This window comes from Mya arenaria, chromosome 16 (genome assembly GCF_026914265.1).
Source record: "Mya arenaria isolate MELC-2E11 chromosome 16, ASM2691426v1".
Lineage (NCBI taxonomy): Eukaryota > Metazoa > Mollusca > Bivalvia > Myida > Myidae > Mya > Mya arenaria.
This window is the reverse complement of record NC_069137.1, coordinates 51,300,279-51,316,897: the sequence shown is the minus strand read 5'-3', so window position 1 is coordinate 51,316,897 and position 16,619 is coordinate 51,300,279. Positions and strand designations below refer to the sequence as shown.

Genomic DNA, 16,619 nt, shown 5'->3' with positions numbered 1-16,619 from the left:
TGAGAGTGCAGCTTTAATCTCTTTAAACGTTACCTGTGTTTTTATTTAAAAATTTCGTTACATGATATAGTTTGTGCCCGCAACTTTAAGGGCGTCCTCGAGCACTCACAAACAGAGTAAGATTTACGATTAAGTTATCTTATTGAAACGTCCAGGATCAGAATTCATTCGAGTCTTGAGTATAAGTTTCAGACTCGGGCTCAGAAAACTGAATTTTTATGTGTTTCAAAATGTCTAAATGTAGCTCATTTTGACAAACTAAGTTGCAGATGTGATGTATTGTGACGTATATATCAATTTTTAACCATTTTTGATCGTGGAATATATTTTACAACAAAATATGGACCATGCTTTTCTGAGTCTGAGTCTCAAAATCTGACAGAAATACGCTGGTAAATACGGGCCCTGAACTTTACCTGTAGTGGTATTCAATATTGGTCTTAATTGGATCTAAGAACGGTGTAGCTAATCGGATTGCGTAATATAAATAACGGACATATACAGTGAATAAAGTCAATCATAAATGGCAATAAGATTGTCTTCAGTTGCATATTGAATACCACTACAGGTTTATGTTAAAAAGTGACACTTTTGTTCAAAATCAATACATACAGATGTATAACAAACATAATCCTTGAGTAAGAAACCTTTAACTACTCACAAAATAATGCATCTATAGAAAATATTAGTTAATGATAACACGATTATAACAGTGAATTTATAAGCTGAAAACGCAAAATATTAAATTATTGGTGAGTGCTTAAATATTTACTGTGATCTACTGTAGTCATAACTTCATAAGGTAGAAAAACCGTGTTTTTGCACCTTTTTTTCAAATTAAACTCGGTATCTTTCGTAAGAACCATTGTTTTCGACATTTATTAATCCTTTACGTTATATTACAAAAAAATGAGTTAATTGTGGTAAATATGATTTGGGATTAAGAGTGCATCTTTAATTAAGCGCCCAGCATGTCTTCAAATATTACTATTTACCGTTCAAATATGTGTATTTTTTACAGACGAAGGAGAATAAAAACGTGTATTCATTATCAATATTTAAAACATATATGATAGATTTGGGTCATTTTGGCACATGGTTTTATTGAACAGGGTTGTTTTCAACCCTGTTCAGTGTAGCCACAAACTCGACACTCACAACATAAAATGCCTATTAATAGTAACAAGTGTCGTCTGCCTCTTTACCACCAAAAATATAGTTTGAGAAAGTGCGGACTATATAAATTGCTAGCTATGTTTTCAATAACCGAGCAACAGTTGACAAAGCAAGAAACAATCATAACGCAATATCTATTTTAATCATTTAATTTGTTGACATTAGATCAAGATAATATTAAAGTAGTATCCATGCGCCCAAAAATGAATGAACATCGAAACGTAAATACAGAATTACTATCCACTCAAAGCGCATCATTCCATCACGTGACACAATGATCTCATCCCCTGCGCACGCCATTTTGACAGGCACGTAATAAAGTGCTGACGAGTTAGCTGACGATATAGAAATAGAAAAGAGTTGCTGACCATATAATCAAAGAAGGAAAAAAATAAGTTTTGAAATTAAAGATTTTTCAGACTTTTTTGTTTAATTTATTGTATATTCTTTTTATACTCTACGTATAGCCGGATGTTTGTTTATTTTTTTTTTTAAAAATGGCATTTCATTGAAATGAATTGAGTTATATATTTTTTGCTGGTTTGGTGTAAATATGAGAAAATATTACGGATTTATTAACTTTTTTAGGTGTTTCATTTACAATTGTTTGAAAGCGATTATTTTCATTTGATCATTTTAATTAAAAAAAATATTTTTCTTTAATCTGTTGTATTTTCGAAGTTGTTTTGTGAATAACAATGCAAACATAGGCAAACCCTTGCTAATGAGTAAAGTTTGATTAGTATATATGTCATTTTCTTGGCTCACAAGCATTCACTCTTTTTTATATTTTCATTTTCTACTTTTAAACCCCACACATTTACGGGGAGGAAGGCTTCGTGGGGTTTGTTTCTATGCTGTTTCAATAATTCACCAGCCGTTGCATATTATCTATTTATCATCCCTCCCGGGTGAGAATCCATTTTTATGTAAATAATGTATATATCATTTTAAAATTTTAACAGTGGCCCTGAAAAGGATCGTTTTCAATTTAATAATTAGTATAGTCTTTCTTTATGCCAACATCTAATTACCAACCGGAAATGGTTTTAGTGTATCTTTTAAATTCACCTTGGATGATCAACCAATTTCTATTTTATTTCTCTGATTAATAAATCCTTGGCAAGCCTAACTCATATTGTAACACCATAGGACTGGGTGGAGTCTTATGCTGGGATTGGTTACATTCTCCGTCCTGGTTTGCCTGGTTACACAGCGACATGGTGAAAACCCGTATAAAACCCTGTTCATGCAGCGCTATCAGCGCTTTGATTATTTAAATACACGCAATGCAAGTCACATAATTCAATATGGACGTTCATAAATTTAAACACTAGTTATGCGAGCTTGTCATAAAACAAACTAGTATTCTTGATGGAAAGATGACTTGATACACCGTTTATACAATTATTTAACGTGAATGTCAAATGTCGTAACTAAGTAAAAATGTGTCAACAGTAAAGAGTTATTTGGCGCGTGTTATTATAATTATGTAATGTATCATTGATATTTTTAAAACTGAAAGTGTTATGACAATGTTTGTTAAATAATTATTTTAATTTTATGTAATATTTAAGAATGTATGTCACGGTTATAATTTTCTTCACCACCTAAGCTTGTTGTTATTCAAGGGTGAATCCAGGATTTTACGTTAGAGGGAGCGTTACTTAAAGGGCGTAGCCTTTTGACTTGCACCCCTCCCTCCGAACCTAAACTTTTTTGATTGGTGTTGGCAGCGGGGGGCTGGGCCTCCTCCAAGAAAGTTGTATTAAAGCAACTGTGCACCAGATGACCAATTTGCAAGAAAAAAAGAAAATCGTCGAAAACTGACATTAACTTGGTATTTATGTGTACAATGCATTGAAACTTACTAACTGAAGTACCACATAGTTTACAATTTATTCAAGTTTAGCAGTTATTTCGTATTTTTCCATTAAAAAAGTTTACTGGGTATGTCTACCTAGTAGAATTCATTCTTTATGCGTGATTGGCTAGTCGATGTTATCACGTGATATTACCAAGTAAGGTATATAGCTTAAATATACCACTCGTTAAGAGTAATCCTTCGTTTCTCAGTGGATACAGTGCTCGACTGCAATTTTGATATCAAAGCGTAACACATTCTGTTAGATAATTGTCCTGAGATTTAATTTCTAGTCCGAATTTGTCTCCTATATTGAAATCAAAAGTGAACTTGGACGATTTAAGGGTGGGCGCGCGCTGGGTGTGCCCCCACTCCTAAATTCGTTAGTGTAATTTGATTATGGAACTGTACATATGTTGTGCTTGTTTAACATTTCCTTAAGAAATAATCATATAAAAGGTAAATACAATCTCATATACCTGCAGCAGAACGTAGGCGCTTGTCTTTGAAAGCATTCCCTGAATGAAGTCAATACAATCCAGGAACGCCTTCCATGGGACATAGTTGTCTTCGTGGGCCAAATAAGTTGTCATGTTGAAGGCAAGACCATAATCAACTCTTGACGCCCTACAAAACCAAATTACTAGGTTTGCGGACTAAAGTATTTACAATCCATAAAGGCCGTCAAATGGAATATAATGTTCAACGTGCCCTAGAGAGTCAGGCTGAACACTTGACAATAATTACTATGTATAAAGTAACAGTCCAGCAAATACCGTAGGCAAACCACCAATCATAAGAGTAAGAAATAAGATTATATGGTTCTTCTTCACGCATGGCGTTTCTGGTGCGATTCTTACATAATATATACATAGCGCCGGAACAAAACAAAAACAGTAGATTACTCAAAGTTGTACATATAAAATATTGTGTTGTACTTTTCTAGACAGAGGAGGTCCTTACGGTACAAAAGTCGTTTAAAGGACTAAAACAAAAAAATGTTCATAAATTCATATATTTATGAGGCTTAATATTTAGCAAACATAATACATACATCTGTTGCAACATTTCTGTTACCAGAAAATGAATTTAATTCACTGTTTTACATTATTTTTATTGACTATTTTTCTTGTTTGAAAAGGTCACCAAGAACCCACCAGACATTGTTGATTGTGTAGGCTAGGGTATTTTGACTGAAAAACATTGTCGACAGATTTTTTCGAAAAAAAGCAAATGCTTTTCGATCAATAATTTGTATTATTTCGTAAAATTTGATCAACAGTTACTTCTAATTACCCCAAAACACGTCGCAAAGGATGTACGTTTTGCTCCTGAAAAAAGATTGGTCCTCAAAACTAAATAAAACCTGAGCTTTTGAAACATTTCAATTTGTGGCCTTCCCCACCCACTTTTGCAATGTGTAAGGCCCTTAAATTGATCAGAACGTCTGCATTTACGATTCTAAAACTTAACCGAAAGTATGATTACAGTCATCCGTCTATTAAAAACTAAATATAATTACGCTAAATGATAACATTAAGATGTTGTTACATCAGCAACAATCTACGAAGAACGAAAAATGTTACATAGAATATGACAACCGAAATTACAAAATGTAATATTTATGTCAACCACAGTAAACTGGCAATAACTCAAGGACGCTTGTTAAATCCCAAAATTCGAGCTATGGATTCCAGTTATTGGTGTTATAATTTCACAATCAATGGGCAAGAATTGCGTCAAAACTAAAACGAGAACATATTTTTTCGCCTAAATACTATAAACCAAGTATACAGTACTAATAGCAATCTTTGGTTAGTTTTTTATCCGACTTCAGCTGTTGTAAAACTGGGTCTCATTTCGCTATGATTTCAATGATAATTACACAAATTACCTGGCCAAGTTGAACGCATCCCCGATAAGCCCAGCCCGATTTGCAAGGGAGAACACTGAGTGTTCCTCATTGAGTTGTCTGCCTAATTGGCCCCACATGTCCAGCTCGTAGTTCACGCGGTAAAAGCCTCCATAATCCAAATTACCCAGGATCCAACCTGATGAATTCTCCTCCGGTATGGGAACCTTACCTTGAAAAAAACAAAACTCCTAATTCTTCAAGGCAACGGTTAAAGAAATGTTAAAAAACTTAGTACTCCAAACTAAGTTTCGTCTTTAAATTCATCAAGCACTAAGAAGGTTTAACAGTCGGTTGTTTTGGAATAGTCCATGACTATAAATTGCTGTTTATCATTTTTTAGCTAAAACATAATTGTTGGTAACCTATTTCTGACGATGCATACTTACAATTTTTACGAGTCAGAATATATTAAAAGTATCAGACATGTCATATAAATTACTTTCACTTCATTAAATTTATTGATCTAGTTTGCGACTATTAAAAATAGATGTTAAACACTTTATATCGAAAATATTAAATCACACTGTTGGGTGAATTGAGTGTTTTGTTTTCAAGTTAAAGTACGTGTTGAAAGATTGTACTTATTTTTGGTAGCGTGCACAAGGGAAGTTGATGTTTGGGGTTGTTAATTCAACTAAAATAAGATGTTGATTGGCCTATTTTGCAATTCATTTGAACACCGTTAATCCAATCACCGTTTATCTAGAATCATCGATATTTCGAATTTACTTTTTGGTCCCGTTTATATTTTTAATTAAAACTTTTATCAAGAAACCGAAATCGCCATTTGGAAAAGATCGCCATTTCGATGTCAAAACTACGATCATTCCATACTTTAATTTTAAATCCGAATTTTTGTTAATCCGATTTTTTCTATCTGAGCCCCGGCGACTTCGGATTACCAATGTTTAAATAAATGTCAGGGCGAATATTTTATATGTTGAGTTCGGTGTTATGTCATAATAATCGTTCTCCACACAGCAACCCCATGCATATGATACCGAAAAAATAAGGTGTCACCGAGTATCAAATGCATATAATTTTAAATCGGATACTTTGAATAAAAAAAACTAAAATTACCTGGTCCCATGTTGAGCCATATCAGCTTATGGTCGGTGTCCCCCTCAAACTTGTAGGTAAATGGAACTCGCCATAGATACCTTCAATTAAAACATTAATTTAAACATTATTTATTTCTTGCAAACACATTAAAACACATAACTTATACTTATATCATTGTAAAGATTGATAACTGAGAGCTGAAAATTGAAACATTCATAAATATTCATTGCCGTTTTTGTTATGCCAAGATGCAGTCTTTTATATTTATGTCATTGGTAAATCATTTAAGCCTGTCTCTTTGAACTTGTGTCTTCATTTCGAGTAATTTGTAAAAATGGCTATAACTAAAACTCGGGTCCCTTACACTGGGTCGTGCAACCTTTTCATTTGACCTTTTAAACTGTTATAACTTTGTTTATCAAAAGCCCAGCATACCCATATTCAGAATCGTAACTGGGCGTGTCTTCCGCAGTGGGCGTGTCCATTAGAAACCGTTCCTGTTCTAGAATGTAGAAGCCGTCCTGGCGACGCACGTGTATCACGGGGTAACCCATCTGGCGCGTCCAGGTATCCATTATGGAACTGATGTTTACTGTGTAGTTCATAGCCTGGCGAAATATGTAATAATGTTTACGTTTGTCACACTCAACTGGAAGAGTGCATGGAGAAGTAGCTGATGAAGGTCTAATGAACTGCTGAACTCATTTAACATCACAGCATGATGTATTTCTAAGAAATTTTATCAGATACAGGTTCCAATGCATTTGGAACACCTCGGACATTTCCTATAAAATTCCCTCGAATGTATGCCAGTACATCAGTAGAAGTACATGTATTTCGTAAAATTTTAAAGAATAGTATTAATTGATAATAGTGTTTGAAAATGTGTTTCGTAAATCTCAGTTTAAATTGATTGCCACTGAAGTGTATCATTGAATAAATTATAAAGATTTACAAGACAAAAGTCATTAAGTTAAACTGCTTAATTGAAATAACTACGCGATCCACTTGCAACATAGTTAAATGTAAAGAATTTTTACAGTGTAAACCGTCAATATACAGTCAAAGTTGTTTTCAATGGAAAATGGCTGAGGTGTTCCAAATGAGAAAAGATGGTTCCATAATATATGGTAACGGACCTGAGAAAAAGTATGCCAAAGTTCCGTCTGGTCAGCATTGTCAAACTTGTACTTCCGCACGTACATCTGAAACCAAAGTTGGAAACAGATTTGAAAAACAAACAAACGCTGAAGAGTAATTCAGAAATTCGACCCATAAGTATGATGTTATTTTTGGTAATGCCCCGTGACCTCATATTACTTTGGTAAAACAAGGTTAATGAATGAATGATAAAACCAGCTCATTATAAGGGTGTTTTTATACTGCTTTATGTTTATGTTATACCTGCAGCCCCAGGCGAAAGCCCTCTTTTCCCAGAAAGGTCTCCAACATCCGCAGAATGGCCATCCCCTGTAAATGCATAACAGTTTAGAATAAAAACTAAGCATATGACAACGCAAATTTGACTAGCGCCCTTTTAATTGCACTAAAACAAGATCATTTTTGTTCTGCTTTTTACTTTACTCTCTTGCTTTGATATAAATTGTATAATGTTTACCGTAAAAAATGAGACTTTATTAGGATTATATTTTGAAGAAAATCACAAAAATATATGTTTTCACCTAGTAAGTAAAATAGTGAAACGCAATAAGTTTTTTAACCTGTTACACTTATGCTATTTCAAGAAATTGGAGCCGGAATATTTCCATGTTTTTTCACGCTATTTTGCAACTGACAATCTAAACGTGGGAAATCTCCAATGTACCAAAATATGTCGTTAATGTCGTTGTACATAACAATAAATATGCGCGTCTTTTTGTTGTAATGAGTTAAAACACCTTTATATTATGGATTAAACCAAAATCTTGGTCAATGGAATGTCTGACATGTTAATCCCTACCTACACCTCCCCCTGTTTAATATCCTGATGTCACAGCAGAGTGTCAAAATTAATACTCTGTGTTAAAAGGCTAACAACCAATTGTGGCTGTATTCAAAGAAAAAACTGTATACTATGGAGTGTTTTTGGCAGAGGCCAATTAACCAGTTCCAGACCGTCCCGAGAGCTCATTGGTAGAGCCTTTAGCTTCGGGTACGGAGGTGGGTTCAAACCCCGGCCGCGCCAAGCCGAAATACATTAAAATATGTCACCAGAAGCTCCCTTGCCCAGCGGCATTAAACTATGTAGTACTGGGAAAATCGTGTGTTGGTGCTTTACTAAGAATCACGTTAATGAAACACGAGGTCTTTTGCAAAGAGCTAGGGCATCGCACGCTGATATCATGTAGCTAACTATGTTTCAGTCAGTTATATATCATGATACCTATGGCATTTCAACACAATTGAAGTGGTGATGGCGGCACGGCGAGGTCAAGTCAAAATGCAGTCAATAGGCGTGGACAGACCTTGATAAACTCAAATATCAGATAAATAACGAATGCAAAGTAGTGTGTGGTCAAATATAAACCTTTTAAGAAATAAACTAGCATATACATCGATATTAAAAATCAGCACGCACCTTATTGTAAGAAATCTGATCAAAAGATTCCGCGATCTCGTCAGGATGTTCGATATTCGGCGAGACGGGATGTGACGTCACAAGTGCGTCCTTCACCATCACCGGAAACATGTCTTCAACTACGACAATCTCCAGCTATTCAAATATTATTATTACTTATTTCAATATAAAATTATTTCAATAGATAAGTAATAAATTGTCCTTCAAAAATAATATCAATCCAATTAGCGATCATTATAGTTGATATAAATAATAGATTTACATGTATACTTGTAAAAAATAGCATACACGTGATAAAAAACGGTGTTAAAAAACGATAATGTCTTACCACTGTAACATATAGTTGCAGAAAAAAATATGGGATAACAATGAGGCGTTTGACATGATATTTCTAACACAATTTCAACCTTCTACCGAAAATGTTTACTATTATTTATATGCATATTTTTATATTCGGAAAATACAAAACTTTTAAGGCGTTTGTATATAGGTCAATTATTAAATCGTGCAATAACTGCACATTTTTTATTATTGGCAGTAGCTGTGTTACCACATTCCATTCTGGGAATTCATGGTCCATGGCAAAGTACATCAGTGTGCTGGCAAAGCCTTCATTCAGCCAGAGGTCCGACCACCATTTCATCGTTACCATGTTTCCAAACCACTGCGAGAAAGAAAATGTAGGAATTTGTATCAATGGAGAAACTAATTTACAATGAGATTCTTGTTATTTTATTTCACACAATTCCGAAATTTATCTCTACATACCGGCTTTAAACATTTCGTTTTTGAAAGACATGGCCCACTCAATTGAAATAACAATAATGAAAACAATAATTATTATACAGTGACGAAACGAAAAGTAGTTCGTATTCATGAAAATTGGTTAGCATTATACTAATGTAACAATTCTTCACAGTGAAGTCGCGAAAAGTAGATAGTAGTCATGGATATTTGTAAGCGTAATGCAATTCTTTACAGTGAAGTCATGAAAAATTGATCGTATTCAAGAATATTTGTTTTTCGTAATTTGTAGTCTTTTAAAGGACGGTCACATGGGTGATTTGATCAAATCAGAACGCAGCTTTTCAGCAAAAATGCGCAAACCTGTATTTTTATTATGCGTATTATATATCATAAAAGGCTTAAGAATATACGCTCATAACGTCAGTTTGAAATTATTTCGTTGGTCAACATTGCTTCTATTTCATATTTTAATTGACTTACGGTGTGCGCAATCTCATGGGCCACAATAAGTGTGACCATGTATTTGTTGGACGATGACGACACATCCGGGTCATAAAGTAGCGCCGTCTCGCGGTATATCACAAGACCCCAGTTCTCCATCGCACCTCCGCTGAAGTCAGGCACCGCTACGTGGTCTGTAGAATACAATAAAGAATTCTAAATATTTTGAAATCGTTAAAGTGACACACTTATTTAAAATCAATACACATACACATGTATAACAAATATAAATTTTGACTGATAAACCTTTTACTAATTACTAAATTATGCATTTAGGAAAAATATTAACTACTGAAAACAAGATTGTAATCGTGTATTTCATAGCAGAAAGCACAACAATATTAAATGATTGGTGAATGCTAAAAGATTTACTGTGATCAACTTTAGTATCATAAAGTAGAAATACCGTGTTTTATGCATATTTCTTTCATTTAAACTCGATATCCTTCATAAAAAACAACATTGTTTTCTACAATATTTCATCCTTTTTGGAATATTTAAACAATAGTAATAATTGTGATCAATCTTATTTGGGAGTAAAAGTGCATCTTTAACCATTGGCCTGTTTTCAGGGGTTCTGTCCAGCATTTTCAGTGATCGGGAATTGTCTGTATGGCTACATAGAAATATTTTGTATTCCCTCCGTATATGGATAACATGTAAACAGCTGGATTAATTGGTACCAGAATACATTATGAATGTCAAATTAAGCATATATCTCTAAACACAACAATTGTTTGATCGTGAAATGCAATACATAACGTTATAATAGAAATCTAATGAGCAATACAAATACTTCGGTGATTCTGTTTCATACCTGCTTTGGGCAGAACGTCTGGCATGTCAAAATAGTCTGTGAAGTACACATAAGTCGACTTGGCAAAATTCAGAGCGTAGTACGTTTGGTTTATTAGATCTGGTTGGGACCAGATTCTTAGCTGCAAGGAAAAGCAACAATAACATGTAATTTCAAGAATTATTTTTTAATAGGGATCTTGTGTAATTTAGGCATTGTTTCTGTTTATACTAATATCTTCAATAATGATTTTGACGAAAGCTAATAGCTTATGAATTCATGCTCGAGTCTCCTTTCATGGTAGAAATCAGCTTTGGTGTCTATTTTGAAGATGGTTGAGAAATTAACCTTGCTTGGGATCAAGCCTTTAACCTCTTAGACCCCATTCGACCACGATTTAATGGAAACAGAAAAAAGCTCTTCTTCAATCAAATCTTTACCATATCGATGGGTTCTTAGGTTCGAACGTTGTCATTTATCATAAAAAGACCGCCTTAACACAAGGGGTGAAAACGATTCTGCGCTTATTGCGTCTTTTTTCTAATATTGCTTAGTATTTGTTTCTTTTTTAACTTCGAGGTTGAAACGTCTATGCTTCTACACAAAACACGGGCATACTTAAAACAGGTGACCTAAGTTAGCCGAACTGTTGTTGAACTTAAGAAACATGAACCTAAGCCGCGTCTGTATAAGATCGGAAATTTCTAGGCGTATCTCGTTTTTTTTACGTAAACTACGTTTCAATAAAAGTATCGTTATGATATTTATGGTATATGTTCTGCCCGTGTCTATACGGGTATACGTGAGCAGCGTTAGGTTTTCGACTAGGATGTCTTATTGAAACGGGCCCTAGTATTTAAGTTTCTCTACTATAGTACTCGATCAATCATCCGAGTGCCCGAGTACCAAATTACTACTCGATTACTCGAAATTATCTCTTTTTTATTATTCACGCAAAATACGAATAACAGACGTAAGTATAAAAATGTTTCCAAGAAGGTAATTTACGTTCCCTCTAATCCCCGATGTGTACATTATTGACCCTAATAAATTATTTGACTGTTGTTATGACAGTTGCAAACTGTCAACAAAGGGCCCTAATGATTTGTTAGCGCTTGATAGCATGACAAAATATGTTTTACTTTATGAAGGAACCTATGACTTAGTAACTATGTCACAACACGCATCGTCATTATATTGTTAGCTACAAATACATAATCATTCCATATTTCCTGTTTTATTTCCATGATTGGTCCTACCGTATAGTTTGTGTTTGATGTATTGAGGAAGGTCTCGGTGTATTTAAAATCGGACACCACAAATGCAAGAAGATAGGTGGACATGACAGGGGTTGTCTCAAACACCGCTCGACGCCTCGTGCACTCCTCAACGCACTGTACTGTCCGTACCGGCATGTTGCTCAGTGCAGTGTAACCTGGAAAACATGATCATGATATAAGGCCAACACAAAGTCGTCTGTTAAAGGTCAACACGGATCGATGTCCACACGGATCGATATCCACGGATCAATGTCCACACGGATCTAGGCCAACACGGATCTAGGCCAACACGGATCTAGGCCAACACGGATCAAGTCCTCTGATAAAGGTTAACACGAATCGATGCCAACATGGATCATGGTCAACAACGATCAAGGCCAATACGGATCAATACCAACTCTAATTGAAAGACAAAATTCAAAATACAACAAAGAAAGATAACACTAATTTAAAGCCATCTTATGGAATGTAACCAGAAACGCATTTCTAGTTGGTTTAATTCACAACAATAAGAACACAGAAAGCGAATTATATTGAAAATGAAAACATCTACATCGCGGGTCCTACAAACGGTGACTAAACTTTCATTGACCTTCTACAACGCAGGAAAAAACTCCAATATTGTATACTTCAAACGTTGAATATAACACGTAAAGACCTAATCAAAACAGACAAGTATCCTTTACTAATGGATTACTAATGGATTGGTCAAATAAATGAACACTGAGTTTATCTTATTCCCTACAGTGATTGAGGTCACTCAAAAAACGTGTGATATAAGACTGCTGACAAAACATCGGATCGCAGTTTTTTTTTCATATTTAAGTTAAAAAATGATGTTTTATGTATTCTTCATTTACTGTTAGTAACGCTTTTAGCCATAAAACAAAGCTCGGTAAGCGCTAACCGCTACAAATCCAATACACGAAAACGACTCATGTTATTCTAAAGTTGAAAGAAATCATAACAAGCACCGCAGGTTAATGAAACGTTGACATCTCTGTCAGCGCTTAAAGTACCATAGCAAAAGCAGAAAAGCGACTTATGTAAATCTAAAAATAAGTATTATACTCCAAAACGTATTAATAACACTTAAACTTCTCGCAGGACTAATCAAAGACTTACTAGCGTCGTGGGTAATGGACACGGTAAATGTTGCTTTCATCGCAGGCTCGTCAAAACATGGAAACACTTTCCGAGCATCAGTGGATTGTAGTTGGGAGGCGACCAGACTCCTGAAATATAATATAATAGGTTAGCATCGATGTTCTGTGATGAAAATATTACTTGTTATTGTAATATGCGTATGTTACACTGTGGCGTGCGTTTAGCGTGTTGATGTCTGATAGGTTTTAATCCATGTGCCCAATAAAACAGCCCCAGTGTTTAATTTCACTGCTATTGTTTCAACTATATCATTGAGTTCTTGGTACCACACCTATTCTTATTAAACTGCAAAGACCATACTGGCATAGTTGGATTAATTTTGTGTGTGTGTTCGTGAAAGCATGCGTCTGATGACTGCAGTTTGGAGATGACTGTGTTCCTAAACCATTGTGAAAGGTTATTACAAATTTCCGGTAACTCTGAAGAAAGTCTTGCATGCGGTAACCTAAGAAAGGCTTATTGTTCAGTCTGTACTATTGCAATAGGTCGATTGTGACGAGAGCTGTAGGTTTGGATCATAACTTGTTTCAGCTTTGGTATCATGGGTTTCGGAGGAAAGGACACCAGTTTCGAAAGGTTTACATGGAGAAACAAATGCATGTTTGTGGTTTTTGTTGTTATAACAACATGGTGGAACTTCTGCATGTAGCCTTTTACTTCTGAAATTCTTCAAAACATAACAACATGGTGGAACTTCTGCACGTAGCCTTTTACTTCAGAAATTCTTCAAAACATAACAACATGGTGGAACTTCTGCACGTAGCCTTTTACTTCTGAAATTCTCCAAAACAATGATACCTCAGATGGTCGTTTGAACTAAATGGTGTTTCAACCCACGTGTTGAATTACTGTCCGCCATGTTGTTTTTCAAAGTCAACTGGTTTTCGGATTGAACGAACCGACTCCGCATTTCATTTGAAAATGTATCAACAAATACACAGTTCGTGAATCAGATGTCTAACCAAAACTTATTTATTACCAAACAAAAACGCCATTTGATAACAGTTTAATGCAAGATGAGTATATATCACCAAAACCTGGGTTTTATAGTATGTGACACACTTACTATATAATTTGTATTCTTTAGTCGAGGTATCATGAAGGTCTTACCTCATGTATTTATAAATTATGTTATGAATTAAACTGAATCAATATTTCAAATACGGGAATATATAAGTAAGTTACATAAGTTTACCATTCGGTCTGTGTTTCACTGAATTGATCTGTTATTCGTCAACACTTCATATTTGGTTTGTGCGAATATTGTTTTTGAACTTTATATGCCACCATGGGAATTTAATTTTCTCATACCTCCGGGATCAAACCATGAATTATAACCTTCACCATTCCATAACAAACTTAAACCTGTCCAGACATATTATGCAAATCAAAGTTCAAACTCCCAAATTGCGTGCTCTCTATTGACTTCCATATCTGTGTTGTCACCTATGGAGATATATTATCCCATAATGTAACGCACTGCTCACAGTTTTAACCAACTTCGTAGATTTTCGGTTACTTGGCTTGTCTCTGTAGCTTAAATTATTTATTTACTAAAGAATTAGCTAAAACCCAAGAGTTTTTTTTTACATAATTAGAGTTTTTAATCCATTTGCCTATATCAAATAAGTTGCACTTTTGTGAAGTATGTGAATATCATATTTGGTCTTCTGCGATTAAACGAAGGCCTATTTTACACCTCAACTTCCATTCCTTTAATGAACTGCCTTTCGGCAATTGCGTTCATCAATCGATGAACGCAACATCTTCGGATATGTTCGGATCGTTATTCATTGCATAACAATATACATGAAAGCTATTGATGTTGTTATTGGCTGTATTGTGTCTGCAAGTCCCGTAAAATATAGATCAACATTTTTAAAAGTGTTAGTTTATTATATTTTAAATATATTGGTACCAGAAGTGTTTCAATTTTACGTTTTAAAGTGATTTCAAGTGGTTGATCTTTTCCCGCGTTAATGTGACGTCATTTGAAAAAAAAATGTTTTCGGTAATAATCGGGTCGTTTTATTTACAGAATGAGTAAGAACGGATTACTGAAAGGTTTTCTTAAATGAAATGAAGTTTTTTTTAACAATTCTTGAATGAAATAATGAACTATTGGTGTAAATATTAGGAATGAATTGGGGGGTTGATGTCATTATCGGGGATATGAACGCAATTGGGTTGGTCAAAGCACGCGTGGAGTCCTTCGGACACCACTCACATTGACCAACCCATTTGCGTTCATACCCCGATAATGACATAAACCCCACAATTCATTCTTTAAATAAATTTCGTCTTCTATGGTATTTTCCCACAATTATATAGCGTTTGAAACAATAAATCTAATATCTAAACACTCAAAGGAATTGGGCCACGAATATTGCCAAAATCATTTACGATGCTCTCTCATTTCGATCCTTTCCCATTTCGTTTCTTTGATAGCTTAAGCTTTGGCATATAAAATATAATATCATCATTATATTATTTTGCTCGTGTTATAACGATAACCGTGTTCCAAAGTATATTTGTTTACTGTTCATTCCTTATGGTCTCTGTATTTTTATATAACATTCTCTTTTGCAACGCTTTTTCCATATGTTTATGACAGGAATTATTTGACATTTCAGAACAAAGTTAATCACTGAAAATTAATCAATATCGGGATAATAGCCTGTGTATACCAAATTATACATCTGGCACTTACAACCAAGTGTTCGACGTCAAGACTAACAGTTAGCAACATCCTCGGTTAAACCTTTAAAGTCCCGCACGGAGTGTGTGCTCATGCATTATCCAGCCGAGTTTGGAGCCTAATACCGAAAAAACACTGCTCAAATAGCGTCAATTAAATAAGAGACGAACATTCGAGTTGAGAATACTAAAATTGCATCGCATTAAACGTCGGGACAGGCTTAAGTTTCTGATGGCGTGATGGATATTATAACTCGTATGTTATTCACCTGGCCACAATTTCTCGAAACTTCTTAAGCTTAACAGGCTTAAGTTGCTTATTTCAATCAGCCAAAATACATATTTATAGTGAAATTGTATAAATGAAAAATGGTTTATAGTGATAATCATAACGATAATTCCTATCTTAAGTATTAAACCAGTTAAAGGAGTATTCAAAACGCAAAATATTGAAAGACAAAAATAATGGGTTAAGCTTAATCCTGTTATAAGAGACTTAAGAAGTTTCGAGAAATTGGGACCAGAAATATAGTAAATATGTTAATACGATGATGACATTTAATCAGCTAAACAAAAACTGTTATCCAAAGAAATAATAAGGTGAAGGCCAATAAACTATCTTAAAGCACTCATACTAAAATCTGTATGTGAGAGATTAATAAACTTTAAACTAGTTAAAACCCTCAGTGATCACATTTTGCGATGCTCGTTCCAAATCCAACACCAACATTCATTTGTCAATCTATTTGGATGCATGTGAAGTCTGGCTTTATTGTTAAATGCGTCTGTTATTAGGTTGGTGCTTGTCTCCAACTTGAGACTTTTGGGAATTAAGA

The 16,619-nt window shown here is 34.6% G+C and overlaps 1 protein-coding gene across 1 annotated transcript in view; it reads right to left on the bottom strand.

Annotated features, from left to right (window-relative positions):
- Window positions 1–16,619, bottom strand: part of LOC128221777 (glutamyl aminopeptidase-like) — a 69,590-nt gene that overhangs the window by 10,357 nt on the left and 42,614 nt on the right. Inside the window, exons 2-13 of the mRNA XM_052930380.1 lie at window positions 13,045–13,154; window positions 11,899–12,074; window positions 10,661–10,781; window positions 9,823–9,977; window positions 9,146–9,259; window positions 8,596–8,730; window positions 7,422–7,487; window positions 7,157–7,222; window positions 6,453–6,625; window positions 6,036–6,115; window positions 4,935–5,124; window positions 3,520–3,667 (exon numbers count right to left, since the gene is read on the bottom strand). Of these exons, the coding sequence (XP_052786340.1) occupies window positions 3,520–3,667; window positions 4,935–5,124; window positions 6,036–6,115; window positions 6,453–6,625; window positions 7,157–7,222; window positions 7,422–7,487; window positions 8,596–8,730; window positions 9,146–9,259; window positions 9,823–9,977; window positions 10,661–10,781; window positions 11,899–12,074; window positions 13,045–13,154 (1,534 nt within the window). The remainder of the gene's footprint in view (window positions 1–3,519; window positions 3,668–4,934; window positions 5,125–6,035; window positions 6,116–6,452; window positions 6,626–7,156; window positions 7,223–7,421; window positions 7,488–8,595; window positions 8,731–9,145; window positions 9,260–9,822; window positions 9,978–10,660; window positions 10,782–11,898; window positions 12,075–13,044; window positions 13,155–16,619) is intronic.